This window comes from Erinaceus europaeus, chromosome 4 (genome assembly GCF_950295315.1).
Source record: "Erinaceus europaeus chromosome 4, mEriEur2.1, whole genome shotgun sequence".
NCBI lineage: Eukaryota > Metazoa > Chordata > Mammalia > Eulipotyphla > Erinaceidae > Erinaceus > Erinaceus europaeus.
The window spans coordinates 15,284,211-15,303,324 of NC_080165.1; the positions used below are offsets into that span (position 1 = coordinate 15,284,211).

A 19,114-nucleotide genomic window follows, 5' to 3' on the forward strand; every position below is an offset into this window, starting at 1 on the left:
GTTCCAGCCCCCAGCTTCCCACCTGCAAGGGGGTCGCTTCACAAGCAGTGAAGCAGGTCTGCAGGCGTCTATCTTTCTCTCTCCCTCTCTATCTCCACCCCCCCACCCCATCCTCTCAATTTCTCTCTGTCCTATCAAAACAGAAAAAGAAAAGAAAAACCTTCAGGAAGCAGTGGATTTGTAGTGTGGGCACCAATTCCCAGAGATAACCCTGGAGAAAAAAAAAAAAAAACTTTGTGTATAGCTGTAGTCACCCCTTTGAGAAGCATGGCTAGGAGTGGAATTACTGTGTAACTTTTGAGGACATGTCTGTTCTCCACAGCAGCTACACCATTTTACATTTCCAGCAGCAATGCATGAAAAGTTCCAATTTCTTCACATCCAACACTTGTTATCTCCCTCCTTTCCAATGACATATAGTTGTGCATGAGAAAGAAAGAGGGAGAAAGAACCAGAGGATCACTCTGGCACATATGATGCCAGGGACTGAACCCAGGACTTTATACTTGACATCCACTGCAGATGAGTATACCAGGTGGGGAAACACAGTGGAGCTAGACATCAGATGTGGGTGAAAATTGATCCCCCGGGATATGTGTACAAAAGAGCTTGAAAGTGGCTCTTGGGGCCAAGTGATGGCATACCTGGTTGAGAGCACACGTAACCATCAGCAAGGACAGTGGTGCAAGCCCCAGGCACCCACCTGCAGAGGAGAAGCTTCACAAGTAGTGATGTAGTACTGCAGCTGACTCTCCCTCCCCCTTCTCTCTCGATTTTTTCTATCCAAAATAAATAAGTCAATGAAAGAAAATAGAAGAAAAAAGGAGAAAAGGAAAAGAGAAGAAAGGGAAAGAAGAGAAAAAGAAAGGAAGAGGAAAGGAGGGGAGGGAAGAGAAAGGAAGAGAGAAGAGAAGAAAGGAGAGGGAGGGGAGAAGGGAAGGGAAGGGAAGGGAAGGGAAGGGAAGGGAAGGGAAGGGAAGGGAAGGGAAGGGAAGGGAAGGGAAGGGAAGGGAAGGGAAGGGAAGGGAAGGGAAGGGAAGGGAAGGGAAGGGAAGGGAAGGGAAGGGAAGGGAAGGGAAGGGAAGAGAAAGGAAGAGGAAAGGAGAAAGGCTGCCCTTCCTGCCACAAGCTGGTCACTAGCCGGGGTTCTGCTGGCGGGGAGCTGGGGAGCAGCGGGACTGTGAGCACCGGCCTGGCTGCCCGGCGCCCCAGGGTCTCTGCCTGAAGGGGGTGCATCTGCAAAGGCTCAGCCCATCCAGCCCCCTCAGAGGTGGGAATGGAGCGAGCACCTCCGCTGGGAGTGGCTTGACCCTCCTGCCCCTGGTCCCTGCGGGTGCCAGGCGGAGCAGGGAGGACGTGCCCAAAGCCAGCCAGTGAGCGAGCCGGCAGGCTCCTGCCCCGCCCCGCCCGCCAGAGAGACTGCAGCACTGGGAAAGCTCCACCCGGGACTCCGACCCACACCATGGCGGCTGTGGCGCCTCTGCGCGATTGCCAGGTAATGGAGGCCGCCCCCGGGGCCCCACTGCCCCACGAGGGTAGCCAGCCCCCGAAGGGGCAAGATAGAGCCTGCGGGGAACGTAGCTGACCCTCCTGTGGGGTCCCCGCTTGGGCTTCTTCCCGCAGCACCCCCTCCACCCCCACTCCCGCCCCAAGCCTAGCTCCATAATTAAGACTGCCCGTGCAGGGGCCTTGGGTCTTAGAGAACGTCTCCTGCCAGGGCAGGGAACAGGAGCCTGTTTCTTTATAGTTTTTAAACATCTTATTTATTTATTTGCTTATTTATCTATTTAATGAAAGCAAGAGGGCAAGAGAGAGAGAGAGAGAGAGAGAGAGAGAGAGAGAGAGAGAAAACAGAGCACAGCTCACCTCAGGCTTATGGTGGTACTGGGAAACTGAACCTGGGATCTAAGAGCCTCAGGCATGGAAGTCTTTTGCAAAACCATCATGCTGTCTCCCCAGCTCTGAAACTCATTTCTCAGATGGCGGAAATGAAGTTCTGAGACTCTTGGCTTTCCCCGCAGTAGCGGGGAAGGCGGGAGTTGAGGACACTTTCCTGGGGAAGAGGCCATATGACTGCTGTCCCTGGCAGGGGAGGCCAGTACAGCACAGCGGACAGTTCTGATAATCTGAAATGACCTTAAAGGCAGACCTCAGAGTCAGAGATAAAGTGGAGAAACGAGAATTGGTTTTGGGGTTGGCACCTCGCCAATTTGGAGGCAAGACAGCCATATACCCTCTTGCATTCTAGCGCAATACCCTTCTTCCCTCCCTGGCAGGTTGGTCTTTAGAGTTCAAGGTCACCCGTTTACTGCGTGTGGGCTCCCCAATCACCGCATAAGCCCTCCTCAGAGCCCCATCTACAGAGTGTAAGGCAGGGCCAGGCAGAGGCACTGACTTAGGGGTCATTATTATGTACAGAAGCTGGGCTTGTAGCTCTCTGTTCTGCTCCTCCTAGTGAAATCTGGAATCTAGACCCACACCCCAGGCTGCATCGCACAGAAACCCAGACCTGCAGGATACTAAGCATTTGAAGACCCTCGGGGCTGGGTTTCCTACTAGTTTTGTATGGAAGAGGTGAGCCCTGATTGTCCCTTCTTGCTGTGTGTAGGCGTGGAGCGATGCTGGACTCCCACTCTCCACCACGAGCAATGAGGCCTGCAAGCTGTTTGATGCCACCCTGACCCAGGTATGCTCACCAAAAGAGGTACTGGCCCTTTCCAAAGGTTCATGGTGAGGTTTTATAAGGTGGTGAATGCTTTTGTTTATCCTTTTTCTTCTTTCTTTTTTTTTTTTTTTGCCTCCAGGGTTATTGCTGGGGCTCGGTGCCTGCACCATGAATCTACTGATCCTGGAGACCATTTTTCCCCCTTTGTTATTCTTGTTGTTTTATCATTGTTTTGGTTATTATTGTTGTTGTTGCTGTTGTTGTTGTTGGATAGGACAGAGAGAAATGGAGAGAGGAGGGGAGATAGAGAAGAGGAGAGAATGATAGACACCTGCAGACCTGCTTCGCCATTTGTGAAGTGACTCCCCTGCAGGTGGGGAGCCAGAGGCTTGAACCGGGATCCTTACGCCAGTCCTTGCGCTTCGCTCCATATACATTTAACCCACTGCGCTACCACCCAACTCCCTTTTTTCTTCTTTCTTTTCCTTTCTCCTCCTCCATCTCTTCCTTCTTTGTATATCTTACAGCTACATTTATTCACCACACACAGTACAGTCATGGCACTTGTTTCTTTCTTCCATAAAATACCTTGCTTTACCAAATTTGGGGGCAGGGCTTGTTTACTATTTCACCTCTCTGGGCCACTTTTCCCCACTCAGATGTACACAGCGAGACTACAGCACCAAGTTTCCCTCTGCTGCCATTGCACTAGAGTACTACGTAATGCCAGGGCTCAAACCTGGGCCAGGTACATGGCAAGGCACATGCCCAACATGATGAGCTAGCGCCAGCTTTGCTGAGAGTTACAACCAGACTGCTGTTCCATCTGATGTGCTCTCCAAGTAAAGCTGGTTAAGGCTGACCGTGAGCAGGTGCAGGACTTGAAACTATCAAAGTTCTACCTCTTTATCCCAGCTTTACAAACAGTGAAGGCCATAAACCCAATTTCTGTCCAAATCTGGTATACTTGGGCATAGCAGGGCGTCATAGAGACCTTGGCATTCTTTATAGTGCTTTGAGGCATCCTAGCACAGGGGCAGCAGCAGCAAAGCCTACAGCACAGGGCTCTGGAAGGAGTGAAGCGGTTTTGCAGATGTCTATCTTTCTCTCTCCCTCTCTCCCTCTGCCTCCCCTCTTCTATTTCTCTCTGTTATATCAAATAAAAGGAAGAGGAAGAAGGAAGGAAGGAAGGAAGGAAGGAAGGAAGGAAGGAAGGAAGGAGAGAAAAAAATGCTGTTAGTTTGCAGAGGGACTCCGCTTGTGCATCTGAGCTCTTTGTCAGTGTCCTTGTCAAATCTTTTGCCCTTGGTGAGACATCAATTTAGTACTGGGCCTCACCTCATACATATTCTGTCCCTGGCATCTGTGTCTCTGTCCCATCCTTTGACTCTGCACCAACTCCCCTGTGTCTTGTTAAACTACATGTATGATTTCTGTGTAGCTGGAGGTTAGACAGGACACATTCTAAAACAATACATCATTATGGATTTAGGGTTTAAAAGAACTCGGTTTTTTAAAGCACATATTTTAGTTGTTTTATTTTATTTTAACAGTAGAGAGATACATATAGGAAGATCATAGCACTGCTCATCTCTGGCTTATGGTGATGCTGGGACTTGAACTCAAGATCTCAAAGCCCTGGCATGAAAGCTTTGCATAACCATTATTGTATCCCCCCCCAGCCCGACTTGGCTTCCTCCCTCCCCCATTGGACTAGAAACAAATACACCAGGTTGTCAAAAGACAGTGATGAGATGAGCTTAGGGTTAAGTTTTGCCTCTTAGCCTGTTTGATTCCTCCTAACTTTATACAGTGAGTGTCTACTGTGGTTGTCTTTTGAAAAGAAAGGACAAACAGGGAGGAAGAAGGCTCCTATGTGGCATTAGGTGGTGCTTCTGGGCAATGACAACCTCACCTGCCCTGGATGATGTGTCTTGAATTCCGTGTGCACAGACTTTTTATACGTCACCTCTCATGGTTTCCTTGACATAGTCTAGGACGCAGCTGGTAGAAACATTCCAGAATGAAAAACAAGCCAGATACAGATGCCTTCACTAAGTTGAACTGAGTACTCTCCAGGGACCATTCTCTCTCCATCTCTTACCACCCCCTTTGTGGCTTCAGGAAATGAAATCAGAGCCTCATGTTGAGATACCACTGTGAGGGTAAGGGTAAATAGCATAATGGAAATGCAAAGAGACTCTCATGCCTGAGGCTTCAAAGTGCCAGGTTCAATCCCTAGCCCCACCATAAGCCAAAGCTGAGCAGTGCTCTGGGAAAAACAAAACAAAAAACACTGTGCAGTCTCAAGCCTGTTATTTTGGTCTTTCAATTTAGGTGGGGGCTGAGTGGTGGTGCACCTGGTTGAGTGCACATGTTACAATGTTTAAGGACCTGGGTTCGAGCCCCCGGTCCCCACTTGTGGGGGGAAGCTTCACAAGTGGTGAAGCAGGGCATCAAGTTTCTCCCTCTCTCCTTCTCTGTCTCCCCCTTCTTCTCAATTTCTGGCTGTCTCTATCCAATACATAAATGAAGATAATATATATTTTAACTTAGAAGAGGTGAATGAGATAGAGAGAGAGGAGAGAGGAGAAACACCTCAGCAGCACCATTCTTGGAGCTTCCCCAGTGTCACCCCCAGTGTTTCCATATGTCAGCAGGACTCAAACCCAGGATCTCTTGCATGGTGTGGTACATGCTTTGCCAGCTCAGCTATCTCCAAGTCTTATTTTCACTCTTTTATTTTAGTATGTAAAGTGGACCAATGACAAAAGTCTTGGTGGCATTGAGGGCTGCCTGTCAAAGCTCAAAGCAGCAGACCCGACCTTTGGTGAGTGACTCAACCCCTGGCTTAAGTGGTTCTGGATCACAGGTCCAACTTTCTCTGGCACCCTGACTTTGGATCACACTGGGTTGGGGAGGGCAGCCCTGGTGGCAGTGACCAGAAGGAGAGAGACAAGGTGACAGAGCCATTGTACTGTGTCCATAGAAACACCAGGTGCTCCAGATGGCATCTGTCAAACTTCCCCTCAAACTGTATGTCAGTTCTGCATGGGAGAAACCATTTTACAGCTATGGGGCCTGAGGTTCAGTGAAAGGAGGAAACATCCCTCAAAGTCTCCAGTTGGAAAGCTGGGTTCGAATCAGACTATCTAAATAGACCCTGGGCATGTCCCTAGAACACAAGGGCCTTTCAGGACACCAGTAAGGTTGCAGTGGAACGGGGGGGGGGGGGGGGGGAGACGCTGTGACAGAGGGCTGACTTGTGACAGAGGCTCACTCATTTGCAAGCCACATGCGCAGCAGCCGTGGGAAACAGCCTATGGACCTTGCAGAACCCTGGGAGGGTAGCCCAGCATGGGGTGCTGTTTCAGACCTGGGAACAGGATTGAAGAATGGAGGCAGGGCAACAAGGACCTTACCCATCCCATTGTGGCCAACTCCCACTGAGAGCAAGGGATACCACCAGAAGGGCCAGGCTCAGCAGAGGATGGTTCTAGGTCAGAAGGGGTCACACAGGTGGTCCCAACACTGAGGCAGAGTCCCAGATTCCCGGCTGGGCCAGTGACTTGAGTTCCAGACAACAGCAGACAGCTCTCTTCTGTGAAGGCAGGACTGGAGAGCTCAGGCAGGCCCTGGGATTTCACATTTGCCAGTGAGGCTGCGACATGGGTCACAAGGCACACTCACCTGTCCACTCGCTGCCACCCCCATGGTCTCAGTGAATAGAGTAGCCAAGACAGATTCCTGCCTTCTATGCTCTGGGGACCCAGCTCAGAGAGCATTGACTTAGGAGCCCCACACACACACATACACACTGGTGCCCCCCACCACCCAAGCAGTCAGTGTATTGAAGCAGAGAGGTGAGGCCGACGGACTCTGACCAGAGCGTCTTGCTAGAATATGTGGGGGTTAGGGGTGCTTTCCGGGCACATGCATGGTGAGGGCCCAGGGCGAGTTCTGGACTGCTAGGTGAGGCACAGTGCAGAGCCCACCCACCACCTGATTCGCCTCTCCTGGGAGGGGCTGGGGGGTGGAGCAGAGCTTACACAGCAGGCTTGGCTGGGCCTTCTGACTTTCCAGCTTCTCTCCAGCCATGGGCCACGCCATTGCTAACGGCCTCGTGCTGATTGGCACCGGGACCTCTGTGAAGCTGGACAAGGAGCTGGACCTGGCTGTGAAGACCATGGTGGAGATGGGCAAAACCCAGCCACTGACACCACGGGAGCGGCTTCACGTGTCTGCAGTAGAGACCTTCTCCAAGGGGTGAGGAGCGTCCCCGGGCTAGGCTGGCTGTCCCCAGGCTGAGTGACTCCATGGACCCTCCTGCATGCTCCTCTGATGTGGGTGGGCACCCTCTGTTGCTCTGTACCTCCCTCCTCCACCTCCATGACTGAACAGGAAGTGGTTGGTTCAGATTGCTACCACAGGAAGTGAAATGCAGGTTATTTTGTTACAAAACTGAGAGGACCAGCTACAGATGTATATGGAAGGGAGGACACATCATGTACATGCTTTGGGTCCTATGCTCAGAGCCTTCTGGATCTCCTGCCCCGATTATATGAGCAGGGCAGATACTGCAGAGTTGGGTGACCTCAGCTCCTTGTCCTGGGGTTGTGAAGCAGTGACCAACAGTCTTCTGCAGGGCCTTCCTGGTGAGTGGGGATCTTAGAGGTTGGCAGCTTCTTGCTATTGCTTCACGGTAACTTGTTTAGCCAGTTTGTTTGTTTGTTTTGTATTTATTTTGTTTGAAGAAGTGGAGTGTAAAGCTTCTCACTGACTTTTCCACTTGTTTGAACCATACCTGATCTGAGACATCTGTAAACATAGGTATCAGTATGTCTTAAAGAGCACAACATAGGCTGTGACACAGGGAGAGGGGAAGCCTCTTGCACACCCTGGAATGTGACCTTTGTGCTCAGTGTTGCTGAGAAAACTTTTCTTGTGGCCTTCAGGAACTTTGCAAAAGCCTGTGAACTCTGGGAGCAGATTCTGAGAGATCACCCCACAGACATGTTGGCCCTGAAGTTCTCCCACGATGCCTATTTTTACCTTGGCTACCAAGAACAGATGCGAGACTCTGTGGCTCGCATTTATCCCTTCTGGACTCCCACCATCCCCCTCAGCAGGTATGTGCCCATCAAAAGTAACATTATCTCTATCTCTCAGGCTCTCCACTGCCCCAAGGACATGCCGATTGCTAGGGAAGAGGTGGAGAGAGAAGAAACAATGCCACAATACCACTGTTCCATGGCTTCCCCTCTGCCTGGTGCTCCCATGTGGTGGACAGGGGCTTGAACCCAGATCCGTGTGTAAGATAAACTGTACACTCTACTGAGTGAGCTGTCTCCCAGTCCCCAGTGTCAAAGTCATACAAATGGATATGCATATATACATACACACACACACTAAGAGAAACAGATCAATTTTGTCAGTATTTCTGTGTCACAGTCTGGAGGCAGAATGTCTCCCTCTTCTGGAAACCTCAGTCCACTCTCACAGACCTTCCTCTTCCTCTGATTAGATATGGTTTACCCACACTGTGGGGGGGGGGGGGGGTTCTGCTTTACTCACAGTCCCAATTACTATTCATCACATCTGAGAAATAAACTTCACAAAAACCTCTAGACCAGTGTCCGCCTGTTAATGGGGCACCAGAGCCTAAATGCAGCGACACAGGCACAAGAGCCCAGCAAACCACAATTGCTCAGTGCAATTTTTTTTCCTGTTTTCAGCTATGTGAAAGGCATCTATTCCTTTGGACTGATGGAAACCAATTTCTATGATCAGGCAGAAAAGCTCGCCAAAGAGGTCAGTTGTTCCCTCTCGAGTGCTGAACCTACAGAGCATATGGTGGGCAGGATAGACCAGGGCCACTATTCACAGTGACCCAGCAAGGCCCCCTCTGCTGAACCTCACTCCTCAGAGGCACAGAGGAGACCAGATGTTGCTTGCCATCTGTATCCCCAGCCCCTCCCAGCCCCAGGACTGAGTCAGAGCACTTGGCAAACAAGGGACATAGGGATGGGGGGCATGCTCACTCTCTATCTCTCTTTTTAAATTTTAATATTTTTATTTATTGGAGAGAAACAGCCAGAAATCAAGAGGGAAGGGGTTGATAGAGAGGGAGAGAAACTGAGAGACACCTGCAAAACTGCTTCACCACTAGCAAAGCTTTCCCCCTGAAGGTGCAGACTAGGGGGATGCATTGGATTGACCTTCCCGTGGTGCATCTCGTGAGTACCCATTCATTGGGGAAACTGACGATCCTTCCTAGCCAACTGAATCCACATGGATCCCAGTCACTTTCAAAGCCAGCAACAAGCAGCTCCTGACAGCTTTCAAGCTGTTGGTCCTGCTCTTCGAGTCCTCCAACTTAATGTTGAGGGACTGTCCTTTGCCAAATGCGTTCTTATTGGTCAATTGGCGATACAGCATCAGGCAGAAGTTATCTGCCTACAAGAAACACATATAGCAGTCGATGAAGCTGCTCGATTCACCATCAGTGGATTCGATTTAATATGCTATAATCTCCATCCTAAACACGGCCGAGCCATCTACGCCAAATCGTGTCTTGCGGACATTTACCATACGGTCTCTTCGACCTTCTACGACTCCATTACTATTGGAACTATTCAGCTCGTCAACGTATATAAGCCTCCCAGTGCCTCATGGGATAATGAGGTCCTGCCTAGCCCGAATCACCCAGCCGTTTACGTTGGAGACTTTAATAGTCATCACCAAGACTGGGGATATTCCTCCACTCGTGCTGACGGCTCTGTCTTAGCCAACTGGGCTTCAGCGAATGACCTCTCCAATTATATGATCCCAAACAGCCAGGCCCTTTTCACAGTGCTAGATGGAATAAAGACTCGTCACCCGACCTGTGCTGGATTAGCACAGTCAACGGCCAAGCCTTTCCCGCTACGAGACAAGTTCTCAAGATCTTCCTGCACAGTCATCACTGCCTAGCTATCATCCACATTGGTCTCCAGCTCCCACTGATTCTGTGCTCGGAGAAACTAAGATGGAACTTTCAGAAAGCAAACTGGCGTCTGTTCAGTGATCTCACCAACAAATCTATTCCTGCAATTCCAATTAACTCTATCCCCTCTGAAGATTCCTACAGGCGCTTCCGCCAAGCCATCTTCAAAGCAGCTTCCCAAGCCATTCCTTGTGGGAGACGTGCTAACTATACGCCTTGTCTTGATGCTGAATGCGAGCAACTACTAAAGCAGTATGAGGAGTCGGGCAACCCGGATGTGGCTGACTATCTCATTGCCTCCCTGGATGCAGCGCGCCAAGCCCACTGGCAACAACTCACGGAAAGTCTGAACTTCACCCACTCAGGTAGGAAGGCCTGGAAGCTTCTTCACAGACTGGGTGCCGGTAGCCAACCCCCTCCCGTCTCCTATCCTCCCGTATCTCCAAACTCAGTGGCCAGTCACCTAACTCAAGTTGGACGTGCTAAGATCAACCCAGTCTAGAAAAGAGAAATTTCCCATGAGTGGTCATCCCACTTCCGGTTATCTTGTCCATCTCCAAAACTCTCTCCCTTTACACTGTCTGAACTGGAAGACGCTTTGAAGAGGGTTAAACCGCGAACAGCTGCTGGCTATGATAACATCACCCCAAAACTCATTCTTAACCTGGGTCCCGCGGCAAAGAAGTGGCTCGCTTCATTCCTGTCCCACATCTTGGAATCTGAGTCTATGCCCAAAGTTTGGCATCGTGCGAAGATTATAGCGGTTTTGAAACCAAAGAAAGACCCAACACTGGCCGCCAGCTATAGACCAATTTCTCTCCTCTCCGTGTGTTACAAACTCCTTGAGAGGCTGCTTCTGTCACGTATTTCTCACCTTACAGAGAAATTCCTATCACCCGCCCAAGCTGGTTTCCGCCCAGGAAGATCTACCTGCGAACAAGCCCTGGCCCTCTCAACTTACATTGAAAATGGATTCCAGAAGAATTTAAAGACGGGTGCTGTCTTTGTTGATCTCACAGCAGCCTATGACACGGTCTGGCACCGTCAAGATCTCAAGATGCCTGCCTCCATGGGTGGCCAACACTATATCATTTCTTCTCCAAAACAGAAGATTCCGGGTGCATCTGGGAGACAAGTCTAGCAGATGGAGACTTGTCTCAAGTGGCCTCCCCCAGGGCTCTGTTCTGGCTCCTACGCTATTTAATATTTACATCAATGACCTTCCAGAAACTTCTTCAAGGAAGTTCATCCACGCCGATGACATCTGCTGTGCAACTCAGGCATCCAAGTTTGACATCCTCTAGGAAACACTCACAAAAGACATGTCTCTGATATCTGATTACTGTAAAAAATGGCGAATAATCCCTAGCACTGCAAAAACGGTATCATCTGTTTTCCATCTACACCATGCCTCGGCCTCGCGTGAGCTTAATGTGCAGCTTGACGATAGGAGAATCCGGCACGAAGCCCAGCCAGTCTATCTTGGCGTTACTCTCGATCGCACCCTGTCATTTCACGAACATCTCATAAAAACTGCAGCAAAGGTGGGTGCGAAGAATAACATCATTGCAAGACTGACCAGCTCCTCATGGGGCGCGAGCGCTTCCACACTACGATCATCATCTCTGGCATTATGCTATTCCACTGCAGAATACTGTGCCCCAGTATGGTTCCGTAGCCCCCATGTCCACTTGGTCGATTCCAAATTATATTCCTCCATGAGGATAATTTCTGGAACCATCCGTTCCACCCCGGTTCCATGGCTGCCGGTTCTTAGCAACATCGCCCCGCCAGATATTCGTCGGGATGCGGCATCATCTAAGTTCATTTCCCACGTCTATGCTCGACCGGACCTGCCAATATACGCAGATATCTTCGCCCACCCTGTCCAACGCTTGACGTCTTGTCACCCAATCTGGTCCCCTACGCCTACACTGAACTTCTCTGTTCCAGACTCTTGGAAACAGAGTTGGCAGTCAGCTGGGGTAAAGAACAAACACCTCATCACAGACCCCTGCAAGCGTCAACCCGGCTTTGACCTAGCACGTTATGACTGGGCCCTCCTCAATCACTATCGAACAGGCCATGGCCGGTGCGCCGCTATGTTCCACTGCTGGGGAGCCAGAGACGACCCGAACTGCCCCTGCGGCTACAGACAGACTATGACCCACATAGTCAATGACTGCCACCTCTCCAGATTCAAAGGAGGTCTCGAAACTTTACATCAGGCTCAACCTGACGCTGCTGACTGGCTACGGAAAAAGGGCAAACGCTAGAAGAAGAGGGGCTTGAACCTGGGCCCTTGCGCACTGTAATGTGTGCTCAACCAGGTGCACCACCACCCGACCCCGGGCATACTCATTCTCTACTGGCTAATGCAACTCTGGGTTCCTCAACTCCTACTTTCTCCAGAGCTCACACTTTGTGCCACTGCTAGAGCCAAGACTTCACAGGCAGGAAAATGTCCAGTAGCACTGGTTCCCCCACCTTGAACCTCCTATTTCTTTTTTAAAAAATATTTATTTATTTATTCCCTTTTATTGCCCTTATTTTATTGTTGTAGTTATTCTTGTTGTCATCATTGTTGGATAGGACAGAGAGAAATGGAGAGAGGAGGGGAAGACAGAGAGGGGGAGAGAAAGACAGACACCTGCAGACCTGCTTCACCGCCTGTGAAGCAACTCCCCTGCACGTGGGGAGCCGGGGGCTCAAAACGGGATCCTTACGCCAGTCCTTGCGCTTTGCACTACATGCACTTAACCCGCTGCGCTACCGCTCGACTCTCAAACCTCCCATTTCTAAGCACCATTGACACCACCAAGCTTCAGGCAGATTATGTGTAGTTGCAAAGAAATGTTGTTCTCGGGAGCTGGGCAGGGCAAGCATCCCAGTTCAAGCCCCCAGCTTCCCACCTGCGGGGGGTTGCTTCACAGGTGGTGAAGCAGGTCTGCAGGTATGTCTTTCTCTCCCCCTCTCTGTCTTCCCCTCCTCTCTCCATTTCTCTCTGTCCTATGCAACAACAACAACAGCTATGACAACAATAACAACTACAACAAGGGCAACAAAATGGGAGAAATGGCCTCCAGGAGCAGTGGATTCAGGCAGGCCAGACCTCTGTGCATGTCGGCAGTGGTAGGCTGGCTGGAATGGCGTAACATGGTGGATGCCTCTCAGATGCTAGGCCTGGGCTAAGCAGCAGAGTGTGGTCAGGCCCTGGATGCCAAGTGTTCCCTGGGACCATCCACCAGAGCAGTTCTGGCTGTGGAAGCCCCCCTGCTCCATTTCCTCTTCTCACAGGAGTGCAAACTGAGGCCAGGGAAGATCTGTCTCTCACACAAGGGACATCTGCTCTGAGCCTGGAACTTTGTATAGGCCTGCTCTTGCTCACACCAAACCTTTGCCCACAAGGTACAAACTCCTCATTGTCTAGGCAAAGTGACTGAAGCTCAGAGAATGGCCAAGGTCAGCCTTTCTGAAACTGCACAGCTCAATAAGCAGAGCCCATGCCTGTCCCAGGTCGCATGGCTGCATCACTGTCCTTGAACCAGACTGGACTGCTTAGAATCCTGGCCAAGGTTCTCCCCCCACAACCTCCCTCCCCAGGAGAGAATTAGCACCCTCCAGGTGCCCATGAGACCCTTGAGGTCTCTGTGACTCCTAAGGCCCTTGGGTTCTGAGTATAGCGAGAGAGCCCAGACCAGAATGCAGGCAGTAAGTGCTTTAGCCCTGAGTCAGACCTGGGGGGCTTGAAGGCCTTCACAGATATCTCAGCTCTGTGACCAGCTGGCCAGGCAACAGAATCTAGGGGACCAGTGTTTAGGGGGAAGGGAGCTCTTTAAAGGTTATAGCAATGGAGTCGGGCGGTAGCACAGCGGGTTAATCGCACATGGCCCAAAGCACAAGGGCCAGCTTAAGGATCCCAGTTTGAGCCCCCGGCTCCCCACCTGCAGGGGAGTTGCTTCACAGGCGGTGAAGCAGGTCTGCAGGTATCTTTCTCTCCCCCTCTCTGTCTCCCCCTCCTCTCTCCATTTCTCTCTGACCTAACAATGATGACATCAATAACAAACAACAACAATAGAAAACAACAAGGGCAACAAAAGGGAAAATAAATAGGCCATAGCAGAGGGCCTCTCCCAGGGTGCCAGGTGCCAGATGTCTGTGCATCTGTGCAGCTTTGTACCTGTGCTTGAGGGAGCCAGAGGGCAGCCAGAAATGCAGGCTCAGGACCTGCTAGGCACAGATAGGACAGAGTGGGGCATCTCTGTCTGCTCACCAACTCCTAGGAGAGCAAGGGTGGGCTGCACCTGCTGTGTGTACTAGCCATGCCCTCAACTGACAGGCAGGAAGAGCAAAGGGCAGCAAGCAGGAGGGCAGGGCAATGGGCAGGGCCCAGAGTCTGGGCACATGCTGTGGCATCAGCTCAGTAGCTAAGGCTGGTGGGTGGGGCGGCTGTCGCTGGAAATGAAGGTTGTGGGGGCAGGCTGCTGATACTGCCAGTCTAGACCCAGAAGGTTTATCTGGACTCTGCCCCAGGGAACCTTGGGAGAGTTCCAAACCAGGGGAAATCTGGACTGGAGCCCCTGCCCTGTAGGGTCTCTGCAATGTGTGAGAGCCCCAGTCTGCTCAGCTGAGCCCCAAGTGTCCTGCTCTGCCTCTGGGTGTTGACTGTCCTTACAGTTTCTCAGTGACCCCTGTGGGTGGGATGGGAGTGGGAAGGCAGAGCATGCTGGAGCCCACCTGGCCACATGCACCCTGCAGAGAGAGTCCAGGCCAGGGCAGAGGTGCACTGGAGTCTCCCTCACCCTCACCTCACCCTGACTATATTTCTTCTTCATCTCCCCCTCCACCTCTTTCCTAAATTGCCACCAGGATGGTCACTGGGGATTGGTGCCTACATAACAAATCCATTACACCTGGTGGCCATTTTCTGTAACTTTTTTTTTAATAGAGACAGAGAGAAGTTAAGAGGGAAGGTGGATAGGAAGCGAGAGAGTGAGAGAGAGAGATGCCTGTAGCAGTGCACCACCCCTTGTGGATCTTCCCCTCTGCAGGTGTAGACCAGGGGCTGTCTGTAATGTGTGTGTTCTACTGTGTGCCCCTGCCCAGTCCCTGACTCTACTTCTGTGATAGGTGATAGGTGTGGGAGAAGCAGGGGAAAGAGGAGGTGCTGGGGATACTGGGCTCTGGTGTAGGAGACTGGACTCATGTGAACCCATGGACATCATCCATGAGCCCAGCTTACTGCACCTGCCAGCATTCAGTAGGTGCTCAGCAAACACAAGCTGAACATAAGAATAGAGAGCAGTGCTGCTGGAGGATGTGACAGTGACAGTGAGGGGTCTGGGTGTTGGTACACGTGATTGAGCACACACATTACAGTGTGACGGGGCCCCGAGTTCAAGTCTCTGGTTCCCACCTGCAGGGGGGAAGCTTCATAAGCAGTGTAGCAGGTCTCTCTGTCTCTTTATCCCTTTTTTTTAAAAAAAATTTTTTTTCAGAAAGGGCAACAAAAGGTAATAAATAAATATATTTAAAAAAAAATTTTATGGGAGTCGGGTGGTATCGCAGCGGGCTAAACGCACGTGGTGCAAAGTGCAAGGACTGGTTAGGATCCCGGTTCAAGCCCCCGGCTCCCCACCTGCAGGGGAGTCACTTCACAGGTGGTGAAGCAGGTCTTCAGGTGTCTCTCTGTCTCTCTTCCTCTCTCTCACTTTCTTCCTTCCATTTTTCTGTTCTATCCAAAATAATGAATATAAAAATATTTTATTTACTTTTTTATTTCTTATTGGATAGAGACAGAGAGGAATTGAGAGAGAAGGGGGAGACAGAGAGGAAGAGAGGCAGAGAGACACCTGCAGACCTGCTTCACTGCTCATGAAGCTTCCCCTGCAGGTGGGAACTGGGGACTTGAACCAGGGTCCTTAAGCATGATAACAGGTATGCTCAACCAGGTGTACCACCACCTGGCCCCTCTTTCTTCCTCTCTGTTTCCCCTGTCCTTCTCAATTTCACTGTCTCCATCCAAGATAAATAAATACAATTTTAAGGGGCTGGGTGGTGACGCACCTGGTTGGGCGCACATGTTACAATGCTCAGGGACCCAGTTTTGAGCCCCCTGGTCCCCACCAGCAGAGGGAAAGCTTTGCAAGTGGTGAAGCAGGACTGCAGATGTCTCTCTTGTCTCTTTCCCTCTCTGTCTCCCCCTTCCTCTCGACTTCTGGCTGTCTCTATCCAATAAATAAATTAAGGTAATAAAAATAAAATAAAGAAATAAAATTTTTTAAAAAAGAATCTGAAAATGCATATTGAAAAAATAAGTGGCAATGAGCCCAGGGACATACCAGGTCCTCACAGTGGGCAGAAAGGGGCAGCCCAGTCTATGTAGCTCCCATGTTATCTTCATGGTAGTTCCTAGAGGAAAATTGCTTTTCTCACCAGGGAGAGACTGAGGACTAGAGAGGCTGGGGGTATGTGGTTCAGCTAAACCCAGGAGTCTGTGGGACAGGGGGTGAGCCCCTAGTTGAGGGAGATTGTATTGATACCCAACTGTATGTCCCCAGACAAGTCACCTAGCCTCTCGGAATTATTTATTTTTCTGTGATCGGGGCAGTGGTGCCTCCTTGGCACCATCCTGTGCTCGGTGTCACCAGCTCATGTGCCCAGGCACTGTAGAAACAGGCTGGTCTCTCGGGTAGCTGTGGTTTGGAGGGAGTAGCCTGTCACTGAATTTACTCTACCCCAGTGTTCAGCCACCCAGCTGGGGTCCCTGGAGTTCCTACCACATCTCCACCCTGTCTACTACAACCCCCTCCCCTAACTCCTCACCCCCATTTTGCAGGCCTTGTCTATCAACCCGACAGATGCCTGGTCAGTGCACACGATTGCTCATATTCATGAGATGAAAGCCGAGGTCCAGGATGGGCTGGACTTCATGCAGCGCTCGGAACCCCACTGGAAGGTACCAGTCCTTTTGGCTCAGCTGCCTGGGAAATTCCCAACAACTGCTGAGTTCAAAGGAGGCTTTATGGATGGAAGTTACGCAGTGCAACTTCATTCTTGGCCCCTGGGAGCCAACACCTGCCAGTGTTTTGCAGGTGGTTCTAGAACTTGGTTGTCAAAAAAGAGGATCAGAAAGTTATCCAGGGAACGAGAGTCCACCAAGCTTCCTCCTTTGGTGCCACCAGCCAGCAGACTCAGCAAGCAGCAAACCCCAAAAAATGGGCTTCAGGATGATAGGGTGATGGAGCAGTGACTATCCTCAAGGCCTGTCTGTGTGTGTGTGTGTGTGTGTGTGTGTGTGTGTGTGTGGCAGGGCGGGGGGGTAGGGGTAACACTGAGCTGTCCAAACCCCTCATCCCTGCCCTGCCAGGCCTTGTGGTGTGGCCTGCTCATGCTGGAAGTCACCCCACTTCCAGTGACATCCTCAGCCAGCTGCTAGCTGGTCCCCTCCACTTCTAGGATCCTCCCTTCTTGGCCTTGCCTCGGGCACACCTGGCTGGGAGAGGTCAGCTGCCCTGCCCTTCTTTTCCCTGCTACAGTGCACACTCCCCAGGGCACTAAGGCCGAGGCAGTGAGTCTGAGGACTGGACACCAAGCAGCGGGTGTCTGGTGATTAAGGAAACTGAGGGAAGGCCAGTGACCAGGGGACAGGTCTGTCCTTCTGTGTCCCTCCCTGGTCTAGGTAATGCCAGTTACAAGAACAAAGGTGCTCCCTGGGAGTGGCAGCAGGGAGAGGTGGTGAATAGGGGTTGAAGAACATTCGGGAACCATAACCCTGTGAGACCCACATTTAGATCTTTCTAAGAGACCCCAGTCATGAGGACAGTGTGTAGGCCCCTGTTCTTAATTTCCATTCATATCCCCAGAATCTAACTTTTATTATTATTATTATTTATTTTCCCTTTTGTTGTCCTTGTTTTTATTGTTGTTGTTTGTTATTGATGTCATCGTTGTTGGATAGGACAAAGAGAAATGGAGAGAGGAGGGGAAGACACAGAGGGGAGAGAGAGATAGACACCAGCAGCCCAGCTTCACTGCCTGTGAAGCGACACCCCTGCAGGTGGGGAGCCGGGGGCTCGAACCAGGATCCTTACGCCAGTCCTTGTGCTTTGTGCCATGTGCGCTTAACCTGCTGTGCTCCCGCCCAACCCCCAGAATCTAACTTTTTTTAAGAGAGAAAGAGAGAAGTCACAGCACTGAAGCTCCTTCCAGTGCAGTAGAGTCCAGGCTCAAACCTGGCTTGCACACATGGCAGAGCAGCATGCCGTCCAAGTGAGCCATTTCATTGGCCCTCAGACTCTGATTTTTACTGGGCACTTGAGAGCTGACTCCACCCTAGAATAAGACCATGATTACCTCCAACTTAAGTTTCTTCGTCCATTTTTTAAAAAATTTTAAAGATTTATTCCTTTTTTGTTGCCCTTGTTTTATTGTTATAGTTACGATTGTTGTTGTTATTGATGTCGTTGTTGTTAGATAGGACAGAGAGAAATGGAGAAAGGAGGGGAAGACAGAGAGGGGGAGAGAAAGACAGACACCTGCAGACCTGCTTCACTGCCTGTGAAGCGACTCCCCTGCAGGTGGGGAGCCGGGCCTCTTCATCTATTTTTTTGCTGTTGAGACACCATGATGTCGAGTCCCTCCCTATCTAACACGTGTCATCAGCAATATAGCAGCGGAGGCTGCTGGGATCATCTCCCAGTAGAGTTGTCCCCCTGAATCCTGCATCTGCACCCCACTGTGGCTCCTGGTGGTCTCTGGCCTGGCTGGCCTGCCCCAGAATAGATGGTGGGGTTCAGTTGCTGCCCCCTACTGTGCCCTGCCGGGTACCCTGTGAAGAGCTCAGCTCAGACTTCTGTGTCACCAGAGAGCCCAATTCAGTGTAGCAAGCAGCTTCCTGTTGACTCATGAGATACCTGGATACACTTGGGCCAAGGAAACCCAGAGGCGGCATCCAGTCCAATTGGGCTTAGGAAAGTAGTGCTGAGGACTGGAGTCCTGGAGTCCTACCAGCCTCCGGGTAGGGTATGGAAGGATAAGTAGGAGTTTGGCAGGAAAAGGGCAGGAAGATAGAATATACTCCTAGCTGGCGATCAGCTTGAACAAAGACACCATGGAAGACACCCCTCTGGGCTCTCCAGATATTGGACTGACCCATGCTGGGCTCCCCTGCCTCTGTTTCCTTGGTGATCCAAGCATATACTTCCTGGCCCCAGAGTTGCAAGGACTGGCATGATATGACTGTGCAAGTTCAGAGCAGGGCCTGAGATGTATGCCCGGCACTCCTGAGTGTATTGGCACGGAATAGTGTCTGTTTGATTTTTTTTCTCACAGTCTGTTGGATTTTTCTCTAATTTTCTCTCTCTCTCTGTCTTTCCCCAGGATTCTGATATGCTAGCTTGCCACAATTACTGGCACTGGGCTTTATATCTGATTGAAAAGGTGAGGTGAGTGGGAGTGGCTGT

At 50.9% G+C, this 19,114-nt stretch overlaps 1 protein-coding gene across 3 annotated transcripts in view; it reads left to right on the plus strand.

The window, feature by feature from the left end:
• Positions 1 to 1,175: 1,175 nt before the first annotated feature.
• Positions 1,176 to 19,114, plus strand: part of TTC38 (tetratricopeptide repeat domain 38) — a 28,540-nt gene continuing 10,601 nt past the window's right edge. The window contains exons 1-8 of one of the 3 annotated variants that reach the window (XM_060188802.1): positions 1,176 to 1,495; positions 2,609 to 2,686; positions 5,414 to 5,495; positions 6,760 to 6,931; positions 7,621 to 7,794; positions 8,401 to 8,476; positions 16,489 to 16,608; positions 19,032 to 19,091. In XM_060188802.1, coding sequence (XP_060044785.1) covers positions 1,463 to 1,495; positions 2,609 to 2,686; positions 5,414 to 5,495; positions 6,760 to 6,931; positions 7,621 to 7,794; positions 8,401 to 8,476; positions 16,489 to 16,608; positions 19,032 to 19,091 — 795 coding nt within the window. In that variant the 5' untranslated portion in view covers positions 1,176 to 1,462. The remainder of the gene's footprint in view (positions 1,496 to 2,608; positions 2,687 to 5,413; positions 5,496 to 6,759; positions 6,932 to 7,620; positions 7,795 to 8,400; positions 8,477 to 16,488; positions 16,609 to 19,031; positions 19,092 to 19,114) is intronic. The other 2 variants (XM_060188800.1, XM_060188801.1) reach the window with 2 other exon arrangements.